This window comes from Anser brachyrhynchus, assembly GCF_964034855.1.
Source record: "Anser brachyrhynchus genome assembly, chromosome: W".
Taxonomy (NCBI): Eukaryota; Metazoa; Chordata; class Aves; order Anseriformes; family Anatidae; genus Anser; species Anser brachyrhynchus.
In genome coordinates, this window is record NC_137704.1 from 12,484,831 (window position 1) to 12,506,188 (window position 21,358).

Here is a 21,358-nt window from a genome sequence, read left to right on the forward strand (position 1 = left end):
TGTTCCTTGCTTGCTTACATACTGTGCAGTGTTGGTCTGTTGAGCTTACAAACAGTTGGGTGGTAGTATTTGCCACTAGACCATCTTAGGGATGGCAGGCAAGCAATGAATTTTCTTGGCTGGATGGTTGAACAGCAGGAAACAAGTATGTCACTTGCCTGGCTATCCATTCAAAAATATATATATCTCAGTTGAAAGATAAGGGTATGTTGTTGAGCTAACCTATTGGGTTTACGTGGCAAGGTTTTGGTAGTGGGGGGGTTGCAGGGGTGGCCTCTATGAGAAGAGACCAGAAGCTGCCTCGTGTTAGATAAGGGCCAGTTTCAGCCATCTCCAAATGGACCCTCTGCTGGCCAGAGCTGAGCCAATAAGCAATGTTGTTTGTACCTCTGTGAGAGCATATTTAAGAAAGGGGGAAAGAAGAGGAAAAAAAAAAAAAAACAGTAGCTGGGAGAGCGAGGAGTGAGAAACAGCCCTGCAGACAGTAAGGTCAGTGAAGAAGGAGGGGGAGGAGGTGCTCCAGGTGCCAGAGCACAAATTTCCCTGCAGCCTGTGGAGAGGATCATGGTGGAGCAGGTTGTCCCCCTGCAGCCCATGGTGTACCACGGTGTTGTGGTTTAACCTGGCTGACAGCTAAGCACCACACAGCCGTTCGCTCACCCTCCCCCCTCCCTCTCTGGGATGGGGGGAGAGAATTAGAAAGAAATGAAAGCCTGTGGGTTGAGATAAAGACAGTTTATTAGGACAGAAAATAATAATAATAATGATAATAGTACTACTAATAATAATGCGTACAAACAAGTGATGCACAATGCAATTGCTCACCACCCGCTGACCCAGCCTATCCCTGAGCAGCCGGCCCCCCACCCCAGCTAGCCACCCCTATATATTGTTTAGCATGACGTCAGATGGTATGGAATACCCCTTTGGCCAGTTTGGGTTAGCTGTCCTGGGTCTGTCCCCTCCCAGCTCCTGTTGCACCCCCAGCCTGCCTGCTTGCAGGACAGTGTAAGAAGCTGAAAAGTCCTTGGCCTGGTGTAAGCACTGCTCTGCAACAATTAAAACATCAGTGTGATATCACCATTATTCTCATCCTAAATCCAAAACATAGCACCCTACCAGCTACTAGGAGGAAAATTAACTCTATCCTAGCCGAAACCAGGACACATGGTGGATCAGATTTCCACACTACAGCACATGGAGGAACCCACGGTGGAGCAGGTGGATCTGACTTGAAGGAGGCCGTGGACTATGGAGAGCCCCCTGCAGGAGCAGACTCCAGGCCAGACCTCTAGCCTGTGGAGCAGAGCCCACGTGGGAGCAGGTGGTCTGGCAGGAGCTGCTGCCCATAGGGGACCCGTGTTGGAAGAGTGTGCCTACCCCTGTAGCCCCCCACCAAAACCTTGTCATGTAAACCCAATAGAGCTAGTTAGATGGCCAGGTACAAGTAAAAGGTAACGTTCCTTAACCATACTGATAGTAAACAAAAAAGCATTCAAGGTTAATCTAGCTGTTGTTTTTGCCTCTGAAGGAGGATAAACTGGATGGAAATACGAAAATGTTCAATCTCACAGCCTCCTTTTACTATACTGATTATAAGTTCTGTAAGTGGGCTAACTCAGGCGTATTCTAAAGTGTTGCATCTAACTTAAGTTCAGAAGCTTAGGTGGAGAAAATCTTTTCCGAATACCTCAACAATTCCACAGTTCGGTAATATCATATGTCAAATTTAGATACAGAATTTCATCTGTTACCTTGAGGGAATGTAATTCTGGATGAATTGTGGAAAACTTCTACATATTATAATCACTGGACAAAAGCAAAGTTCCCATAGCCATCAAAGTTTAGGAGTTTGTGATACATATAACGCAGAAAAGGCTGTAATGGTTTCTAAACGTTCTGTTTGACTTGGATGAAGTGTCCATGCTGTTTTGGGAGGTTTATGAGCAAAATATTGTGGTTTCTTTGAGCAAATGCAGATTCCTATTTTAATTTAATTTTTAACATTATTTCATGGGTTGAAGATTTGTACAGAGTTTTGCCACCTTTGAAAATGTAAGATTTTCTGCCTGTATACCTCAGGAGTATTGAATTAAATAAATGTAGAAAAAAGATTCAGGATCTTGAAAATGTATAGCTTATATAAGAGTACTGGTGGAAAACCCACCAAGTATATTTTAAAAATTAATATTTTAGTGTTAATTATGCTCCCCTTTAAGAATCTTGCTATTTAAGAAAAGAATATGAAAGGATCAAATGCTATATATTGAGGCAGAGAATTCTAGTGAAATTTAGTGCATCTCTTCTAATGTACTCGCTACAAAGCTCTATTTTGATATGAAGTTAAATTTTTATACAGATGATACTAAACAAGGACAATTTTCTTTTTGAAGGTGAAAGGTGAGAGAGAGATTCTTTTTTTCCCTCTATAGATTCATAATTCTTTCATCAGAAAGAATTATCATTAGGGGAGCAATGATGGGGCCAGTATTGTTGAATGTAGCCCATCAAAAAGCACACAAACATCTTTACCTCACAGAAATCAACAAAATCTTAAATGTTACTTTGACTTGTGAAGAGTCTCATCCTCTCACTAGGCACAACTGAAAAGAGACTGGCTTCATCCTCTTGACACCATCTCCTCACGTATTTATACACATTGATGAGGTCTCCCCTCAGTCTTCTCTTTTCCAGGCTAAACAGGCCCAGTTCTCTCAGCCTGTCCTTGTACGACAGGTGCTCCAGTCCTCTAATCATTTCAGTAACACTCCTCTGGACATGCTCCAGTAGTTCCATGTCCCTCTTGTACTGGGGAGCCCAGAACTGGACACAGTACTCCAGGTGTGGCCTCACCAGGGCTGAATAGAGGGACAGGATCACCTCCCTTGACCTGCTGGCAACACTCTTCCGAATGCACCCCAGGATATTCTTGGCCACAAGGGCACATTACTGACACATGGTCAGCCTGCTGTCCACCAGGACTCCCAGGTCCCTCTCTGCAGAGCTGCACTCCAGCAGGTCATCCCCCAGCCTGTACTGGTGCTTGGGATTATTCCTCCCTAGGTGCAGGGCCCTGCGCTTGCCCTTGTTGAACTTCATGAGGTTCCTCTCGGCCCAACCCTCCAGCCTGTACACATCCCTCTGAATGGCATCACAGCCCTCTGGGGTATCAGCCGCTCCTCCCAGCTTTGTGTCATCAGCGAACTAGATGAGGGTGCACTCTATTCCATCGTCCAGGTCACTGATGAATAAGGTGAACAACACTGGACCCAGTACTGACCCCTGAGGGACACCACTAGCTACAGGCCTCCAACTAGACTCAGTACCACTGAGCACGACCCTCTGAGCTCTGCCATCCAACCAGTCTGTCCGTCCGTCCATCCATCCATCCAATCGATCCATCCACCTCACTGACCACTCATCTGGAGGACAGTTTGCTCTCCTGAAGTCCAGGGTCGCAATCCTACTTTTTGCCCTGCTTCCTCCTCAGTGCAATGGTGTGATGCACAATGCAATGGCTCACTACTCACCAAACAATGCCCAGCCACTCCCCAAGGAGCAGTCCTACATTCCCCTGCCAACACTCCCAGTTTTTATTGTCCCACATGATGTCACATGGTATGGAATATCCCTTTGGTCACCTGTCCTGGCTCTTTCCCCTCCCAGCTTCATATGCACCCGCAGCCTCCTCAGCTTCTCATATGATCCTGTCGGCAAGAAGTCCTTGGCTTAGTGTAAGCATTGGTGTGCATTATTTTTCTCATGGCACTTACCAGCCCCCTATGCGGAAAATTAACTAAATCCCATCCAAAACCACAACACCAGGGATGCAGTATATCAATCAGAAAACATACAAGCTTCAATTTCTAATGCTGAGTCAATCAAATTGAGTCAGATGCCTTCAACCACTGCTAATATTCCTTTTTGCTACAACAAGTGTTATAAGTGGATAAGGAATTACTAAGGTCTCATCTAATTTGGGTTACATTGCACTCAGATTGCCATGGCTATTGAATATAGCCCATCAAAAAGCACGCAAACATCTTTACCTCACAGAAATCAACAAAATCTTAAATGTTACTTTGACTTGTGAAGAAGATATACTACTTTCTTTTGCTAGTATTGCTGCACCAAAAAAAAAGCCCTGTAGCTGATATTTAGCCTTCAAATGAAATTCTTTCAGTAGCATAAGTTCCAGCTATATTTCTTTCATCATGTGTTTAAGAGCAAGGAAGAGATCATCATGACTACAGACCACTGATGAAATATGCTTATTTATTTTTACAACACATTCATCTGATCAAGTGTGACAATAAAACATAGTACAGATCCTGCCTTACTATTAGAAGGTATGAGAAATCGTGTCTGAACATACTCTGTTATTATGCACGTGCAACAAAAGAATCTCACATTTGATTATTTTCTAGTTCATCTTGTGGCTTCTGCTTGGTTACTTACATTTTAACATTTAAAAAAAAAATGTCATCAATATTGACAAATAAGGAATGAAAACTTTTTTTTTTTTTTTAAACCATATAACAGGTATAAATTGCTAACCACAGAGTGGTTTATTCCGTTTACAAGCTTAGCAAGTTTACTGTTTCTGGTGAAGGGAAGTAAAACTAAAGGAAAAGGAAATAGTGACACGATGGCATGGTTAATTAATACTGTATGGGAGAGAAAGGTAAATTTGACAGATAGTACCTCTGCCTTCCATTTCCTTGTTTCACTGGTTACCCAATGGAGTCCATCTGTCCAAGAAACCAATAGCTAGCACTTAACGATATAGCAGCAGAACAAGCTGTTTTTATTCAGCCCAGAAGATGCCACATTATAAACAATGCTGAATTTTCGATTCATGGAATGAAGTACTGAGAAACAATTTAAACAAAACAATTAAAAATACATCTGAAACTTTCCTAGGACTGGCTTTGTTTTCCCTGCTATATGTGCAAAAGAAATTTTCCCTCCACTGATTTAAGACAGCAAATTGGGAAGATAGTAAGAGGTGGTGCGTCTCTCCATTACAGTAAATCCAACAGGAGTTAATTATTTTTCTTTTCAAATATATCAGCTGATAAAGTCATGCCACAGATTCCATGCTGTTTTCCACTCTGAATTATCTCATTAATGAAGTTTCCTTTATCATGAGCTGTTTCCCAGAACCAATTATTTTCTAGTAGCATATAAATGGATACCTCAGGACCCGATAACCTGTTGCATTGCTGTCAACACAAAATCTTAAGTAAAACACTGTCCCTTTTTAAATAACACTGGAATACTGGTCAGTAATACCTGCTCTCTTTAAACAAACAAAAAATAAACAATCAAAAAACCCCAACTCTCTTCAAAACTGCATGAAGTCCAGCTTTAAAAACAATCAATAGTGGTGTACCCCAGAGATCAATACTGGGGCCAGTATTATTGAACATCTTCATCAATAGCACAAATAAGAGATTTCTTGATGGCTGAAGTGGTATCTTCATTCATAACACAGTAATTACCCAATCTGAAGGCTGTGTAATATCAATTTCAGTCAGTCTTAGACATTGAATATTGTCTGTCAGAGATTTTTTTCTTAAATTTTTGTTTCTTTTTGCATGAAGAAGGCAGTGGGATTCCATATGTTCCACTGGCAATTTCTGCTGGTATTAGCAAGGCTCATTCCATTAAATGTTGTGTTCTATTCAAGATCAGATTCCAGAATAGCAACTTCAGCAAATTCCATACCTGCATAAAACAGCTGGTTTCCAAAGTATTACGAGCTCTTTGGTGCATTATAGAATGATAAATAATAAATATAAACTTATCCATTTTGATTTGGACAACAGCTTGAGCTTCACTTTACACTGACTGTTTGCTTCTAAACCAATAGGAATGCTAGCTTATATATTCAGGAATTAAACTTGAGTCAGGTTGAACTGAAATTCCAGTGATCTCGAGCTTGTAATGTTTTGAAGTTCATATTACTGAAGTTATGTATCTTGTTATCTTGTGGCTCCTCATTCAATTGCATTCTTTTCTTGACTGGAGAAACTCTTATTAAATACAGTATTAGCGAATTCATTGTGCTTCCATTGTTATCAGGTGTGAATACAAGCATGTGAAGATGAACACAAAACTGAAATCTGAAAGGGCGCAACTTTTTTTTTCTCCCTCCTTTCTACTTCCATTCTCCCCTTTTCCACCAAACTGAAACATGAAAAAACATTTTTTTTTAAACTATGTACAATTCATATACTGTTGGTGATATATAATGTTAAACTCGGGGATATTTACTTAGTTGTTGTGGGAAATCATTTTAAGAGCTTTCTTTTTTTATGCAGTTTCTGAGTTTATTCTTGGTCTCTTTACTGATCTTGAATTTCTTGGTCCTGCAGAGAAAGACATAAAAGGAAGAGTAGAAGTCCTTCCAAGTCTCCTAAAACATCCAAAGCAACAAAAAGAAAGTCTTCACGAACTCCTTCTCCAAGAAGGTCAGTTTGATGTAAACATAAAAGTTAATAAGCAGTAAAGGAGGAAAAAGTTGTAATATTTTTTGTTAAATTTAAATGGGACATAGAGATCACCATTATGAAAGGAACTGAACTCAATTTGTGGTTCTGATTTTATTTATATTTTTGTTATACAAGGAGCTCTTTAATATTTGTCATTCGTTTTTCTAAGTAAAGGGTCAGTGTTTTTCAATGAACAGAGCAATCAAATGTGGATACAGATACAATTTTGGAAGTATTCTCACTGATTTACTGTCTTTGCACTAGTCATCTCAGATGACAATGGCCAGTATGATTCAGTTTCAATTAAAAAACCAACAACAAATGTTCATAGGATTTGAGCTTCAGTATTCTTTAGAGAGTTTCTAATCTGTCAGCAATGCAAATACACTTGTACAATACTTGTACTTGCAAATACACATGTACAATACACTTGATGTAACTATTGTTAGTACATTTGCTTTTGGATCAAATTCTGATTTGAGTAAAAGTTTTCTTAAACAGAAACAAGAAAGAAAAAAAAAGAGAAAGGGATACAAATAATGAAAGAAGAGAGAGAGAATGCTCCACCTCCAAGAAAAAAAGTGATAAAGAAAAAGATAGAAAGGAGCAATCTGATCAAAACACCACTAATTTGAAGGTAAGCTGTGTGACCAAATGATAAGTAGTGGAGTGCTGCAAGTGGAGTGATTACTGGAATTCCTTCCCTCTTTTTTTTATTTCCCTCCTTCTTTATTTTCTCCTTTTTCCTTACCAAAATATTGTCACTTGAGACACTTGGGTTTAGCTTTTGCCAGTAGGAGACATGAGTCATTCTGCAACTAGTAGTCTAGTTTGCTAAGTCTCTGTGATTGAACTTTACTGGACCCATAAGAGCTTGTATGTATAGGCTATGGAAACACTTGGTTTTGGTTTCTCTCTTTTTTCTGTTTGGTGCCATATGTTAGGAGTTGGCTGGCTGCCTATCTGTATGAGGAGGCAGGAAGCAGATTGTTTAGTCAAAAAGTAGGGTTCAGGAACATCTTGGCTGTCAAGCTCAAAAGATTTTATTTTTAATAAATTTTCACTCTGCAGTTCAGCCTCTCCCTGCTTGCTTTGGTCGTGGGTTGCATATTGGACTCTGCAGGAAGTAAAGTTGAAGATTTGGGGAAGAATAGTATGGGATTTTCTTTTGCAAAATAGAAGGTGGTGTGATTAAAAGAAACATCTTCAAATTGTTTAATCTTAGAATTTGAAAAGCAGTGTGCCTTTAAAAAGTAGCTTATACTCAGAATTATTCAACTGTTATAAAACAACTGATTTAGGTGATTGTCCACAGTATGTTTAAGTAATTCTCTTACACAAGAAGTCTCTTAAAATGCATTAGTTATCTGACAAAAAAATATGAATGAAAATTCGTAATCCTGTTTTATTTAGAAAATATGAATAAGTCTTAATTTCTGGAGCTGTTTCTCATAGATTTCATGGTACTATTTGTTCTGTTTTATGTCAATATTGATGATCAAGACAGATTACTTTACAGCAATGATTTCTTGGATGACAGGTTGTTACAAGTGCCTAACTTCAGTCACTTGAAAAGAAAGCCTTTTAAAAAAAATGTGTTGATACATCTATTCTAAAAATTGCCAACACAAGATAGGCATGTGAAAATTGAGACAACCAAAATACCAAGAGTTGGTTGGAAGTCATATACTGTCATATCCTCTAATGCTATGAGCATTTTTTTTTTTTTTGTAAATAACTTTGTCTTTGGTAGGACAAAGATCACAAGGATCAAAATTCAGAAACTGACAAGGAAGTAGACAACAGAGATACACAAAGGACAGATGAAATCAAACTACAACAGAATGGGAACTGTCAACCAAATGAAGAAAGCCTCTCAATTAAAATGGAAGAGGTTTAGAGCAAAGAATGGACATTTGACTCAACTAAGGAATGAAATCCAAATATTTTTATTTCCCAGAATGAGGAAGAAAATGTCAAAACAATCAACTTGAATATGTTGATAGTACTAGTAGCTCTTCCAATTCTTTTGATAACTTTTTTGTCGTCATACTCTAAAGCAAGAGAGCACGGACCAGTAGTTATACCATAAAAAGGCAGATGTTATCAGAACTATTAGTCTCTGAAAATACATGCGTTTCTGTGATGGCTGTACTTATTTGTAAAATGATTTATGTTAAGTCTTGTTGTAAGCTATTCCAAATAAATAGAAACTCAAAGATGTAAACCTGTCTATCAAAAAAAGTTGATATGCATTGAAGGTTGTTTAAAATATTGCTTGTTGATGAATTCTGTATTGTTTTACCTTATAGGTTAAAAAATCCACAAAAACAATGTGTACTGTTTATTCTTGGAAGTGGTGTGTAAGTATATATGTTTTCTTTTGTTGCAAATGGCAACTATAGAAAAAGGGGTTTTTAAACATAAACAAAGTTTTATGGTTATGTTAAATGCCCACTGACTACTATGTTTTTCATTTGCTCATTGCTTGAGTTTCTTGGGTTTTATTATTTAAAACAATTTCTTACTAATATTCCTAAAACAAATATTTCTTTTAAAGTATTTGAGAAGTGCATGCTACTTTCCTGTTCTTAAAAGGAATATTGTGATAATATAGATAATATGTTAGCTTATTGGGTTATTTTGGGGTTTGGTTTTGTTGTTTTCTTTGCTCCTTCCAGAAGTGAGCACACCTGTATGATATTATCAGAAGTTAGATCTTTGTTTTGAGACATACTGCAGTGTCTGTTCAGTTGCAAATAGTACAGGTGCCACTATGAAAATATTTTTTTTTATTTAAAACAAAAAACAAAAACGGGAGCACAAGCAGAAGCTTTAGTGCCTTCTTAAAATGTGGTATTTTCTAGAAATATATATGTGATAATACTCATTTTCAGCTAAATCTTACATGTTCTCTTTTGCTATTTTGCCATCGCCATACTGTAGACAAGACTGCAAGTGATTTGTCAGAATGGTTGCTTAATTCACTTGTTAAAATACTAAAGTTCCATTTTTTTTATTTTTAGAAGAGATTTATAGGTGAAAGCAAAGATTAATTTTGGGGACCACCAGTGTACTAAAGTAGCAGCTAAATACAAAGTATTTTTTGATCACCTGCATCAGACAGCCCTTTAGACATTTGATCTACATTTGGATAGCTTTAATCATTACCTCTCCATCATTTTCTCTAATGCCTGTTGAGTGATATCAAAGGAATTGTACTGATGGGGGGACAAATAATTTGGGAAAAAATGTTCTAATTTACAAAGGATTTGTATGGTAGTTTCTTTTTTCGTTCTTTGGGGAGAAAGCACGTAAGAAAGAGAATGAAAAGCAAATATTTTTGTTAAGTCAAGATATGACTTGTGCTATTTAAACTAATATAATCAGTTTCATCATTGTGAGATGTCTTAAAGTCATATCTTTAGAACTTGTACCTAATCAAGTAGATTATTTTTAATACAACTTAGTACAATCAAATGACTATATTGCCTTAATTCATGGGAAGAATTTCTTTCAGTTAAAAGCAAGAAACAAAACAAAAAAAAACACTGTTTCTTTTCATTTGCATAGTTAATTCTTATGGAAGGAAAATCAAAACACAGTAAAGGGAATGAGAAATAAGCCCAATTTCTAAGGTAATGAAACCCAATTTGATTGTGAAGCTGATTAATTGTTCTTATTTTTTTGTAGAATTTAATGTTCTTGCCACCGTGTCCATTTAAGACTAGAAAGTGCTTTACCGTATAAAGTATAGACAGTATTTTTTGTGATATTTAAGCCATATGCTGTTGGCTGGTAAACAGCTTATTCTGATTTTAAAAAAAAATCTGTATGCTTATGGAAAGACTGAAGTATCATGTCTTGCAACAACAACTGTCTTATAATGTGTAAGTAACATAAAGCAAAGAGATTGTATACTTGTTATCTTTGGCACCATTTCACTAATAAAATTAGGTATTTTAGAGGGAAGTTTCTGTTGGCATGTACACATTAAAGGAATATTTTTAGTTGATCATCTGGTCTTATTCAGGTAGCCTATTTTGATTTGAAATGTGGATACAAGTGAAAATATACGTATATTATTTTTAATATCTTTAAAAAGCTGTTTCTCCTTCTCTGAGAGAAATCAGAATTCTTGTAGCATATTGTGTTTCAGTTACTTAGTTTGATTTCCTGCATTTTGTTATTCTAAAATTGCATAGCTTCACTATATAGCAGTTACAGAATATGTAAAGGATTGTGCACAGTTAGATAAGAAAAAATACCTTAAAGAATGATAATTAAGGATGGCAGCCTTACTAGCTAATTTATCACATGTAAGTCCATATGCAACATATTATGTTATATTCTATGTGAATTAAAGGTTACCTTAGAAAAAAGTTTTAAAGACCAAAAGGAGGGGGGGAGGAAATACACCAAATACACACACTTCCTCCACACCCCAAGCCATATCTTTATAAATTTTTATTTTCTAGTTTTGCTTTGCACATATTTTGCAGATTTGTGAGGGTTGTTAAGTTATATGTATTTGTATTAGGGGGTTTACAGTTCTTCTCTTCCTAAAATGCTGCCACTAGAGAACTAATGTTCTGCAAAACACTTGTCTCCATAGAGGGTAGATCATTTTTAAATCAGTAGTGTAGCACAGTAATGAAGTTCATGCTTGCTCCACCAGGATTGTGTAAATTAATTGTGTTCGTGCTTGCTCCACCCATTAAATGTGTCTATCTTTCACTGGAAGTCCATTGTCTTCATTGTAGTAAGTTTGCATGCTGAGCTGCAATGTCAGGTTGTTTGGTTTTGCACTTTATAAAATAGATGAAATTAAGCAAAGATTTTGAGAACAGCATAATTCATTATAGCTGTATTGTTTTTAAATGTAATTTTATTTGAGTCGGCCTTTAATTGAAAATGTTGTGACTCATAAGTCAGCTCAGAAAAGTAACAATATGGTGCCATTTTGCTAAGAGCATTTAAAGCACATATGCAGAAGCTTCCATTAGTGACCACAGTTATTTCATAACTGTGTTTCTGGATAACAGATAGGATTTTTCTTTGGATTTTAAAAGGGGAAGGTAGCAGAAGACAACTGTTGGTGGATGAAACAGGAATCCAAGCTCAAAATAGAGGTGACTGTCACTCAAATAAATTCAGTGAAGTCAATAAGTTTACACAGGTATGAGGGATGAAAATTTGCTCACAAACATTGATATTAACATGGTGTTAAAAAACAAAACAAAACAAACAAAAAAAACACCACTTTTCCAGATTTCAGAGTTGTAACTAAGTGGGGGGGACAACATCTCATTTGGAAACTAGAAACATCGAAAGAATGCCTGAGAAATTGGTGAGATATGGGTTCTGTCTACCCATTAGTCACCTGCTAATTTTTGATAGCAATTTCAGATAGATACATCTAGCTTTAAATTAGTCAGCTGGCTAACAGCAGCAACCTGCACACAGCTTGGATTCTAGAATGAACTGACCTTTTGAGTGTTTTTACTCTGCTGCTAAAAAGATAAATTCTGCAGTATATATCATGCTCTGCGTTGCTTGTTATTTGTTTGCTAGTGTTTTTCACCACAGCTGCATCTAAGGCAAAACTTGAAGTTAATTTGGAACTCTCCAAATCTATTTGTTATATGGTAGCTTCTCTGTGTTGCCTTTAGCTTTTACTGACACTTTGTAATGGTTATTAGATTTAGGGATTCTTTGTTATTTTTCTTCTGGTTTAAGCAAGAGATAAGTAAAGGCGGCTTTATATGATACAAATTCTTATGTACTGCATATGTGTCTTTATTCCTGTTTTCAGACTTTTTTTTTTCATTCATGTGTATGACCATTGAAAGCAGCAATACTATAGTGATGTGTGTATTTTCTACATGTAGATATGAAGCATCTCTAAATCACTCAGTTTGTAATGAAACAAGATTCGAGTTCATGCATTTTAATTTTGCTAGTCATTCATTTGGGAGAGAGGAGACTAATCATCTTGATTTCCATAAATGTTAGTCTGAAAGCAGAATTATAACCGTAAAACAACTTCTAAATACATGAATTCTGAACAATGGAGTATTGCAAATTGGAGCATATTATGGGTCCAACATGCCACTTGGTGATACTAAGTTTTATGTCAATGGATTATTGCCTTTGGCATTGTCATAATCTTAAAAGTGTGAATTGGACTTAGTGATGCATGCTCAGATCTCTAAATGGCCAAAATGATGTAAATCAGCAGGCACTTAGTTCAGATAGATTTAGTTGTCTCACCAGAAAATGGAGTGTGGACAGTTGAAATCTGTAAATACTGTTAGTGCTGTTACCTAAAGAGAATCTAAAACTTAGTTTTTGTTTGCTAATATGTAAACAAACAAACAAACAAAAAGTTTTCAGCCTGTACCTTAGTTTTATTTTTGTATGTTGAAAAGTAATTAAAATAATATTGAAAACTAAAGCACTGTGTCCTGGTTTCAGCTAGGGTAGAGTTAATTTTCCTCCTACTAGCTGGTATGGTACTGAGTTTTGGATTTAGGATGAGAATAATGCTAACACACCGATGTTTTAATTGTTGCAAAGCAGTGCTTACACTAAGCCAAGGACTTCTCAGCTTCTCATATTGCCCTGCCAGTGAGGAGGCTGGGGGTGCACAAGTTGCTGGGAGGGGACAGAACCAGGACAGCTGACCCAAACTGGCCAAGGATATTCAATACTGTATGATGTCATGCTGAACAATAATATGGGGTGGCTGGCTGGGGGCACGGAAACAGGACTGGACCACTGCTCGGGGATGGGATGGACATAGGTCAGCGGGTGGTGAGCAATTGCATTGTGCATCACTTCCTTTGTACATATTATTGTTAATTTATTTCTTTTCTGTCCTATTAAACTGTCTTTATCTCAACCCACGAGCTTTTACTTTTTCATTTCCCGATTCTCTCCCCCATCGCACAAGGGGAGGAGGTTGAGCGAACAGCTCTGTGGTGCTTAGCTGCCTGCTGGGTTAAACCATAACAATCCTTTTGGTGCCCAACAGGGGGCTTCTTCAGCATGTGTCACCTCCTCCTACAGTGATATCCCAAAATGTTTGCCTACTGGCCAGTTCACAATCACTTCCAAGATCCCTGGACAACGGGGGTTTCTTATTCAAGCCCACTGAGTAATCAGTGCAACCCACTTGCTCCATGTAGCATCAGTTGCATGATGTGTAGAGGGGACCCTTCCTTTGAACATCCAGCCTAGTACCGGCAGTCGGGGTGCCAGGAGGAGCTGCGCTTCAGTACCGACCACTTCCGAAGCAGATCGAACCCCTTCATATGCTGCCAATATCTCCTTTTTGGTTGGAGTGTAGCGGGCCTCAGATCCTCTGTATCCCCGACTCCAAAACCCCAGGGGTCGACCTCGAGTTTCCCCAGGTTCTTTCTGCCAGAGGCTCCAGGTGGGGCCATTCTCCCCGGCTGCGGTGTAGAGCACATTCTTTACACCTTGTCCTGTTCGGACTGGCCCAAGGGCTACTGCATGAACTATCCCCTGTTTAATTTGTTCAAAGGCTTGTTGTTGCTCGGGGCCCCATTTGAAATCATTACAGCATGTTACTTGGTAGAGCGGGCTTACAATCAGACTGTAATTTGGAATATGCATTCTCCAAAACCCCCACGACACCTAGGAAAGTTTTTGTTTCTTTTTTGCTAGTTGGTGGAGACATAGCTGTTATTTTGTTGATGACATCCATCTTGCCATTTTATTCCTAAAAAATGGATCTCTTGTGAAGGTCCTGTACAGTAAAATTGACTGTCCATTTCCTTCCCCTGGCTGGAGGCAGGGCCCTTCTAATCCTGGTCAGAATCTTCATTTTTGTGTCTGGAGGACTGCCCACTGGAAATGGAAGCATCAGTTTTCTCAGAGAACGCCCCTTTTGCAGTTGTTTTTCCTTGCAACTCACATACCCCTGCCTCCAGGGTCGAGATAGATTTTCCATCCCATTTTGTCATGTCCTCTCCATGGTCACGTAGGTAAAACCACAGGGTGGCACGGGGCGTTTACCCACTGTATCTTCTTGAACAGAGGGACGCTTACTCCTAGTAGTTGAGACAGCGGTTTGTACAGGTAGGGAGAAAATTTATTCTCTTTAAATTAGCAGACCTTTTGAGAAAGCTTCTCCACAGCCGAGACACAGGCCTTTAGGGAAGAAGAGAGACTATCTTCGTACTGCCGGAGTTGTCTAGTCACTTCATCCACTGTGGGTTCCTCTCACTTTTTCCAGGTCATTTCTGCCATTAGCTGGCATATGATGATGGTGCACTCCGTACAAACTTCCACCACATGGGTCATGTACACTTGACTTCATCTGGATCTGTGGATATTTGTTCGTTGTCTAGGTCCCTATAAATCACCTCCCATACAGCTAATTCCCTCAGGTACTGGATACTCCTCTCCACTTGTCTGTCTGGCTGTTGTGGTTTAACCCGGTCAGCAGCTAAACACCACACAGCCTTTTGCTCACCCTCCTCCCTCCCTCTCTGGGATGGGGGAGAGAATTCCCTCAGGTACTGGATTCCCTTCTCCATAGTGGTCCACTTGCCTGCTAGATATACAAGTTCTTCCTTGAAGGGATACCTTTCCTGCACAGCTGACAGGAGACGCCTCCAGAGGCTGCGAGATCGTGCTCCATTTCCAATTGCTTTGTCAATGCCTGCGTCTCTAGCAAGGGATCCCAGCCGCCTGGCTTCCTTGCCCTCTAATTCCACACAATTGGCTCCGGTGTCCCAGCACCGGAGCAGCCAGGTGACAAGCTGCTCTCTTATGCAGCGACCAGAATCTTTCCGTACATCTCGTAGCTCATGCTGGTATAGGTTTCGGGTAATTACTGTTGATTTTTTGACATCCTCGTCTTCATCCTCCTGCACCTCTGATGGCCCAGCATCGTCTTCTCTATAACTAGACCTAGCAGAAGACTGTCTGCGTTCTAAACGACGTGAATCTCTATACCATCTTTTCACCTTGTCTACAGGGGCAACTTGCACTGCTAAAGCTCGTTTCTCTGACCCAGCCACAGGGCCTGCCACAGGAGTTGGATAACATGCTGGGCCCATCACAGGGGTTGGAGCAGCTGCAGGAGCTGGAACGGCTGCGGGAGCTGGAACGGCTGCGGGAGCTGGAGCGGCTGCAGGAGCTGGAACGGCTGCAGGAGCTGGAACGGCTGCGGGAACTGGAACGGCTGCGGGAGCTGGAACGGCTGCGGGAGTTGGAGCGGCTGCAGGGTCCATCGTAGGGGTTGGAGTGGTCGTTGGGCCTGTCACAGGACTTGGAGTGGCCGCGGGGTCTGTCACTAGGTTGACAGTAGCATCGATTGCAGCTCGATAGGCATAGGCCAGACCCCAGCGTGCTACAGTGATTTGTGTCTCTTTGGAATTGCCAGAGTCATGACACCCTTTTTTCAAGCATTCTACCAGTTTTTTAGGATTTTGGAGCTGTTCAGAGGTGAATTTCCAAAACAGTGGAGGTGACCACTGCTCTAGAAACCCGCCCATATCCTCCCACACTCCCTGCCACTCACAACTATCCCGCCTCAGGACAGATATCTGGATGAGATTCCTAAGTAGTTGTTTAACCTTAAACAAAACCTGAAGCGCATTCAGGAGACATAACAACAAGAACATGCTGGTCTGAACATCCCAAGGATATTCAAAATCTTGAAGAACTACTGTAACTAGCTTGGAGGATAAGAGGGTGGTGAAGGAGAAAGGGAGAGTGAACAAGTAGGAAAAAATATCTCCCCCTGTCCCCTCCACAGATCGGCTCCCTGACGAAAAAAGGCAATAGGGGTAATTGTTAATAGTTTCCGAGATATGGTTTCCCAAGTACAGAGTTGACGACATTGCTGAGTACAAATACCAGGTTAGGGTCATGATCAGAAATTTCATCATTTCATAAGCCACTGTTACACCGCACAGTACCATAACGATCTCAAACCAGGGCCCGGAAAGAATAAACAGCACGAGGGGGAACACATACAGTAAGTAACGTGCTATAAAACTCAATTTGGAAAACAGGCACAGCAGACTTGAGATTAAAGCAATCAACATTGTGACTAGCAACTATTAAGCAGGTCTAATACTTATACAAACTTTGGTTTAAAACGCTCTGATCAGATCTGTCATTATCTCAACCCTTCAGGCCCCACGTTGGGTGCCAAAAAAGACTGTTGTGATTTAACCTGGCCGGCAGCTAAGCACCACACAGCCATTCGCTCACCCTCCCCCCTCCCTCTCTGGGATGGGGGAGAGAAACGGGAAAGTGAAGCCTGTGGGTTGAGATAGAGACAGTTTATTAAGACAGGAAAATAATAATAATAATAATGATAATAGTACTACTAATGATAATGTGTACGAAACAAGTGATGCACAGTGCAATTGCTCCCTACCCGCTGACCAATGCCCAGGCTATCCCCAAGCAGCCGGCCCCCCACCCCAGCTAGCCACCCCTATATATTGTTTAGCATGACGTCAGATGGTATGGAATACCCCTTTGGCCAGTTTGGGTCAGCTGTCCTGGGTCTGTCCCCTCCCAGCTCCTGCTGCACCCCCAGCCTGCCCGCTGGCAGGACAGAGCGAGAAGCTGAAAAGTCCTTGGCTTAGTGTAAGCACTGCTCTGCAACAATTAAAACATCAGCATGTTATCAGCACTCTTCTCATCCTAATCCAAAACATAGCACCCTACCAGCTACTAGGAGGAAAATTAACTCTATCCTAACTGAAACCAGGACGCTGGCATACAAGTTCTTCCTTGAAGGGATACCTTTCCTTCACACCTGACTGGAGGAGCTTCCAGAGGGTGAAGATTTGTGCTCATTTTCCAATTGCTTTGTCAATGCCCAGTTCCCTAGTGAGGCATCCCAGCTGCCTGGCTTCCCTGCTCTCTCATTGCAGACTATTGGCTCCACTGTCCAAACACCAGAGCAGCCGGGTGACAAGATGCTCACCTGGACGACGACCAAAATCCTTTTGCATATCTCATAGCTCACGCTGGTATAGGCCTCAGGTAGTTATCGATGCTTTTATGTTGTCTTCCTCTCCGTCTTCCTATTCCTCTGACGGCCCAGCCACTTCGGAGTAGCCTGCTTCATCTTCTTCTTCTTCCTCCCCAGTCTGAGTAGGAGTTCCTTTGCTTTCTAAACGACCTTTCTCATCCATTGTTTCATCTTTTGCACAGGGGCAACTGACACTGGCAGTTTGTTTCCCTGACCCAGCCTTGGGGCCTGTCACACGGGTTGGAGTGACTGCAGGGCCCGTCATGGGTTGGAGCGGCTGTAGGGCCGGTTGCAGGGGTTGGAACAGCTGTAGGGTCTGTCACAGGGGTTGTAGTGGCGTTGATTGTAGCTCGGTAAGCATAGGCTAAGCCCCAGCATGTTGCAGTGATTTGTGTCTCTTTGGAATTGCCAGGGTGGTGATGCACCTTTTTCAAGCATTCTGCTATTTTTTTAGGATTCTGCACTTGTTCAGGAGTAAAGTTCCAAAGCATTGCAGGTGCCCACTGTTCTAGGTGCCTGCCCATATCTTCCCATGAACCATATATAATTCACCCTTCTGTTGCCAGTCCAGATCTACCTGGGTCACTTCAAGCCTGATCCACCTGCTGGTTGTTTTGATGTTCTTCAGTAGCCTCATTCTCGGGTATGTGAGCATCTACATGGCGTAGTTTTACATCCAGGTTCTCTACCTGGCCACAATGCAGCAGCCCAGATGGGTTTGCCTCTGCGCTGCCAGTTGCTCTGCTTCCATTGCTGTAACCACTCCCACAGGGCATTTGCTACCATCCATGAATCAGTATAGAGATAGAGAACTGGCCACTTTTCTCGTTCAGCAATGTCTAAAGCCAACTGGATGGCCTTCACTTCCACAAATTGGCTCAATTCACCTTCTCCTTCTATGAATTCTGTTTTTTATGATGTTTTCTGAAACAGTGAACTCTTCATATGTAAGAGGGCAAGAAAAATGTTGTGGCAGTTTCATGATTATTGAGCTTAATAGAGGGGGACACTGACAGCAAAAGTGAATTTGAGCTGTTTATATATTTTGTTCTGGAAAATTTCAGTTTACACTTAATTTTGATTCATTATCTATATTAAAATAATCGAGTGCCAAATTTGATACAAGACAAGGTTTTTGTTGTGCAATGTACCATATTGTTCATTGTCTTCAAGGATGTAAAGAATCTGATAAGGTTTCGCAATTCACAACATTGTGATAAGGGGATTAAGCGAGTAGATAATGAGGAAGGGAGGTTGGGAAAACATCCTTGTTAAAACAAAGGATTCTGTGAAGCAACCCACCGCAAGACATCCTGTTTGCTGCTTCACGACCCCCCCTCCCTTGAACACGAGTACAACGCGTGAAAAACAACGACCCCCAACAACGGACCGCGCAGCTTCAGAAGGCTCAACAAGTCCTGACAAGCCAGAACTTGAATGCTATAAAACAGTGACGCTGGAAAGGGAAGTTGCGTGCTGTGGTGGAGCGGAGACTCCCCAGCCGCCCAGTGCTGTTTTGCTTGTGCTTGCTTACTTAATCATCTATTCAATAAAATATTTTTGATAGATGTTATAAATGACTGAGTCCCAAATAGGATTACAATCAAAGTTTACAATTTATTAAACGAATAGAGGCAAGCAAACAGCGCTGGGTGCGCCGGGAGTCTCTGCTCCACCAGGACGCACGCCTGTTACGTAAGGCGGCTGGTTTTTATGCTCCTAGGCTAATACATATTCATTACTACTTCTAGAAGAGGCAGGGTTATTATAATTGGTTTCCCGAATCCGAAGTCCTCCCAGGTGCGCCTGCTTATCAGTCTCTGTTAGTCTCTCGGGGGCCGCTCGGACAGGGAGGCTCATATTCTTCCTCCTTATCTAGTGGTCTCTTGGCCGGCTGTCAGAAGTTACTGCACGTCCGTGCAGACTCAGCAGTTTTTCTCTGAAGAAATCCCTTTGTTCTCTTCTCACCTAAACCCAGGCCTCAATGTTAACCCTTCAAATCCCTTAGTGGCACGAATTGCTGGACCATTCCTTACAATTCCTCCCCTTCTTTTTAATATCATCAATTCGTGTCTCTTCTTCAACCTTTGTTAGTAACAATTGGATTTCATCAGTCAGTTCTCAGGGTGCCCATTTCTTAAGCATCATTATCGACACATCACCTTTTCTCTCCCGAAGTCATCACAAATTGGGTGCTATTTATTATTCGCAGTACCAACAACGTAAAGCAAGGTATCATACAAGGTATAAACAATAATGTCATTACACCACATAAAAATAAAAATAGCATCCTTTTAACCCATGGTCCACCGGGCAACCACGAAAAGAAATCCCAATCCATACCCTTCCAGGTTTGTACTGGGACGTGGGCTAACTTCCTAATTTCCTTTGTTATCTGTTTAACCACTTTTCCATTATCATCAATTTGTAAACAACAATTAGAATCGTTCATTTTTCCACACACTCCCCCTTCTTCTGCTAGTAAATAGTCTAAGACCATTCTACGTTGAAAGATAGCATTCCTCATCTGAGTGGATTGATCAGCCAGAAGATCCAAGGTCGTCGCTGTTTGATTGGTTACAACTTCGAGGACAGCTTGCGACCTAATTATTCGGTTCAAATTATAAATAGGTTCTCGGGCTCCTGATACCAACTCATTCGGGTTCCAGGTAGCTGGCCCATAATGCTGTATGATTCTTTCAGGAGGCCATTCATCCTTTCCCCATTTTGGGGCACTATCCCCGGCTAAGGAAGTATCAATAGATCGTTTCACTCTGTTCAGGTCATCATATAATCTTATTCCTAAATGATTTCCTTGTGTTTGTGACAATAAAAAGAACAAGGGTCTTATGTACCCCACATAGCATATTCCTGACCAGTTTCCGGGTAGCCTCTTGTAAGCATGTTTGCCACACACCCAATAATGTCCCTTTAGGGCCCACGTCCCGTTTGGAAAAGGACCATCCCATCCCTCTTTAGCCTTTGGGGCGTGATAATACAGAGTGCCCTTGTTACCGAGTGGTCCTGTTACAATGTCTGCCCCGTTTGTACTCGTATATGCGCACTTCCAAGCTCCCACGTTGGGTTTCCACTTACAGTCACAATTCAGTTCTCTTTGGCGGCCTGTCATATTATAAGCTGACCAGAAATGTTTAAAGAACACTCGCCTCCCATTCTCATCCTGCCATTTCCAACGATAGACCCGCACCACATGCTATTCCTTAGAGGTGTTATCACGCTGACAGCTCAAGATTTGACCATTGAATCACAGAATCACAGAATCACAGAATCACAGAATCACAGAATCACAGAATCGTCTAGGTTGGAAGAGACCTCCAAGATCATCTAGTCCAACCTCGGCCCTAACACTAACAAGACCTCCACTAAACCATATCACTAAGGGCTACATCTAAACGTCTTTTAAAGACCTCCAGGGATGGTGACTCAACCACTTCCATGGGCAGTCCATTCCAGTGCCTAACAACCCTTTCAGTAAAGAAATTCTTCCTAACATCCAACCTAAACCTCCCCTGGCGCAACTTTAGCCCATTCCCCCTCGTCCTGTCACCAGGCACATGGGAGAATAGACCAACCCCCACCTCTCTACAGCCTCCTTTAAGGTACCTATAGAGAGCGATGAGGTCTCCCCTGAGCCTCCTCGAGGCTGAACAACCCCAGCTCCCTTTTATTTATTTATATTAGTTACTGTCCCTTGTTTCAATTTCCACACAAACCTTTTTATTGCAGGTTTTTACTATCTTTTCCTAATCTTCTTCCCAAATGTCCCAATTCTCTGGGATTAAACTCTTCTTTCCACATACAAACTTTACTA

At 40.9% G+C, this 21,358-nt stretch overlaps 2 protein-coding genes across 7 annotated transcripts in view; one reads left to right on the forward strand and one right to left on the reverse strand.

Moving 5' to 3' along the window:
* LOC308184722 (uncharacterized protein) overlaps positions 1 to 21,358 on the reverse strand; it is a 362,730-nt gene that overhangs the window by 283,570 nt on the left and 57,802 nt on the right. The window lies entirely within an intron of this gene.
* Positions 1 to 21,358, forward strand: part of LOC308184735 (uncharacterized protein) — an 82,682-nt gene that overhangs the window by 53,871 nt on the left and 7,453 nt on the right. For 4 of the 6 annotated variants that reach the window (XM_080572145.1, XM_080572144.1, XM_080572148.1 and 1 more), the window contains 3 exons: positions 6,381 to 6,476; positions 6,999 to 7,134; positions 8,810 to 8,860. In XM_080572145.1, the coding sequence (XP_080428271.1) occupies positions 6,381 to 6,476; positions 6,999 to 7,134; positions 8,810 to 8,860 (283 nt within the window). Of the gene's footprint in view, positions 1 to 6,380; positions 6,477 to 6,998; positions 7,135 to 8,250; positions 18,637 to 21,358 lie in introns of those variants that run through there. The other 2 variants (XM_080572147.1, XM_080572146.1) reach the window with 2 other exon arrangements.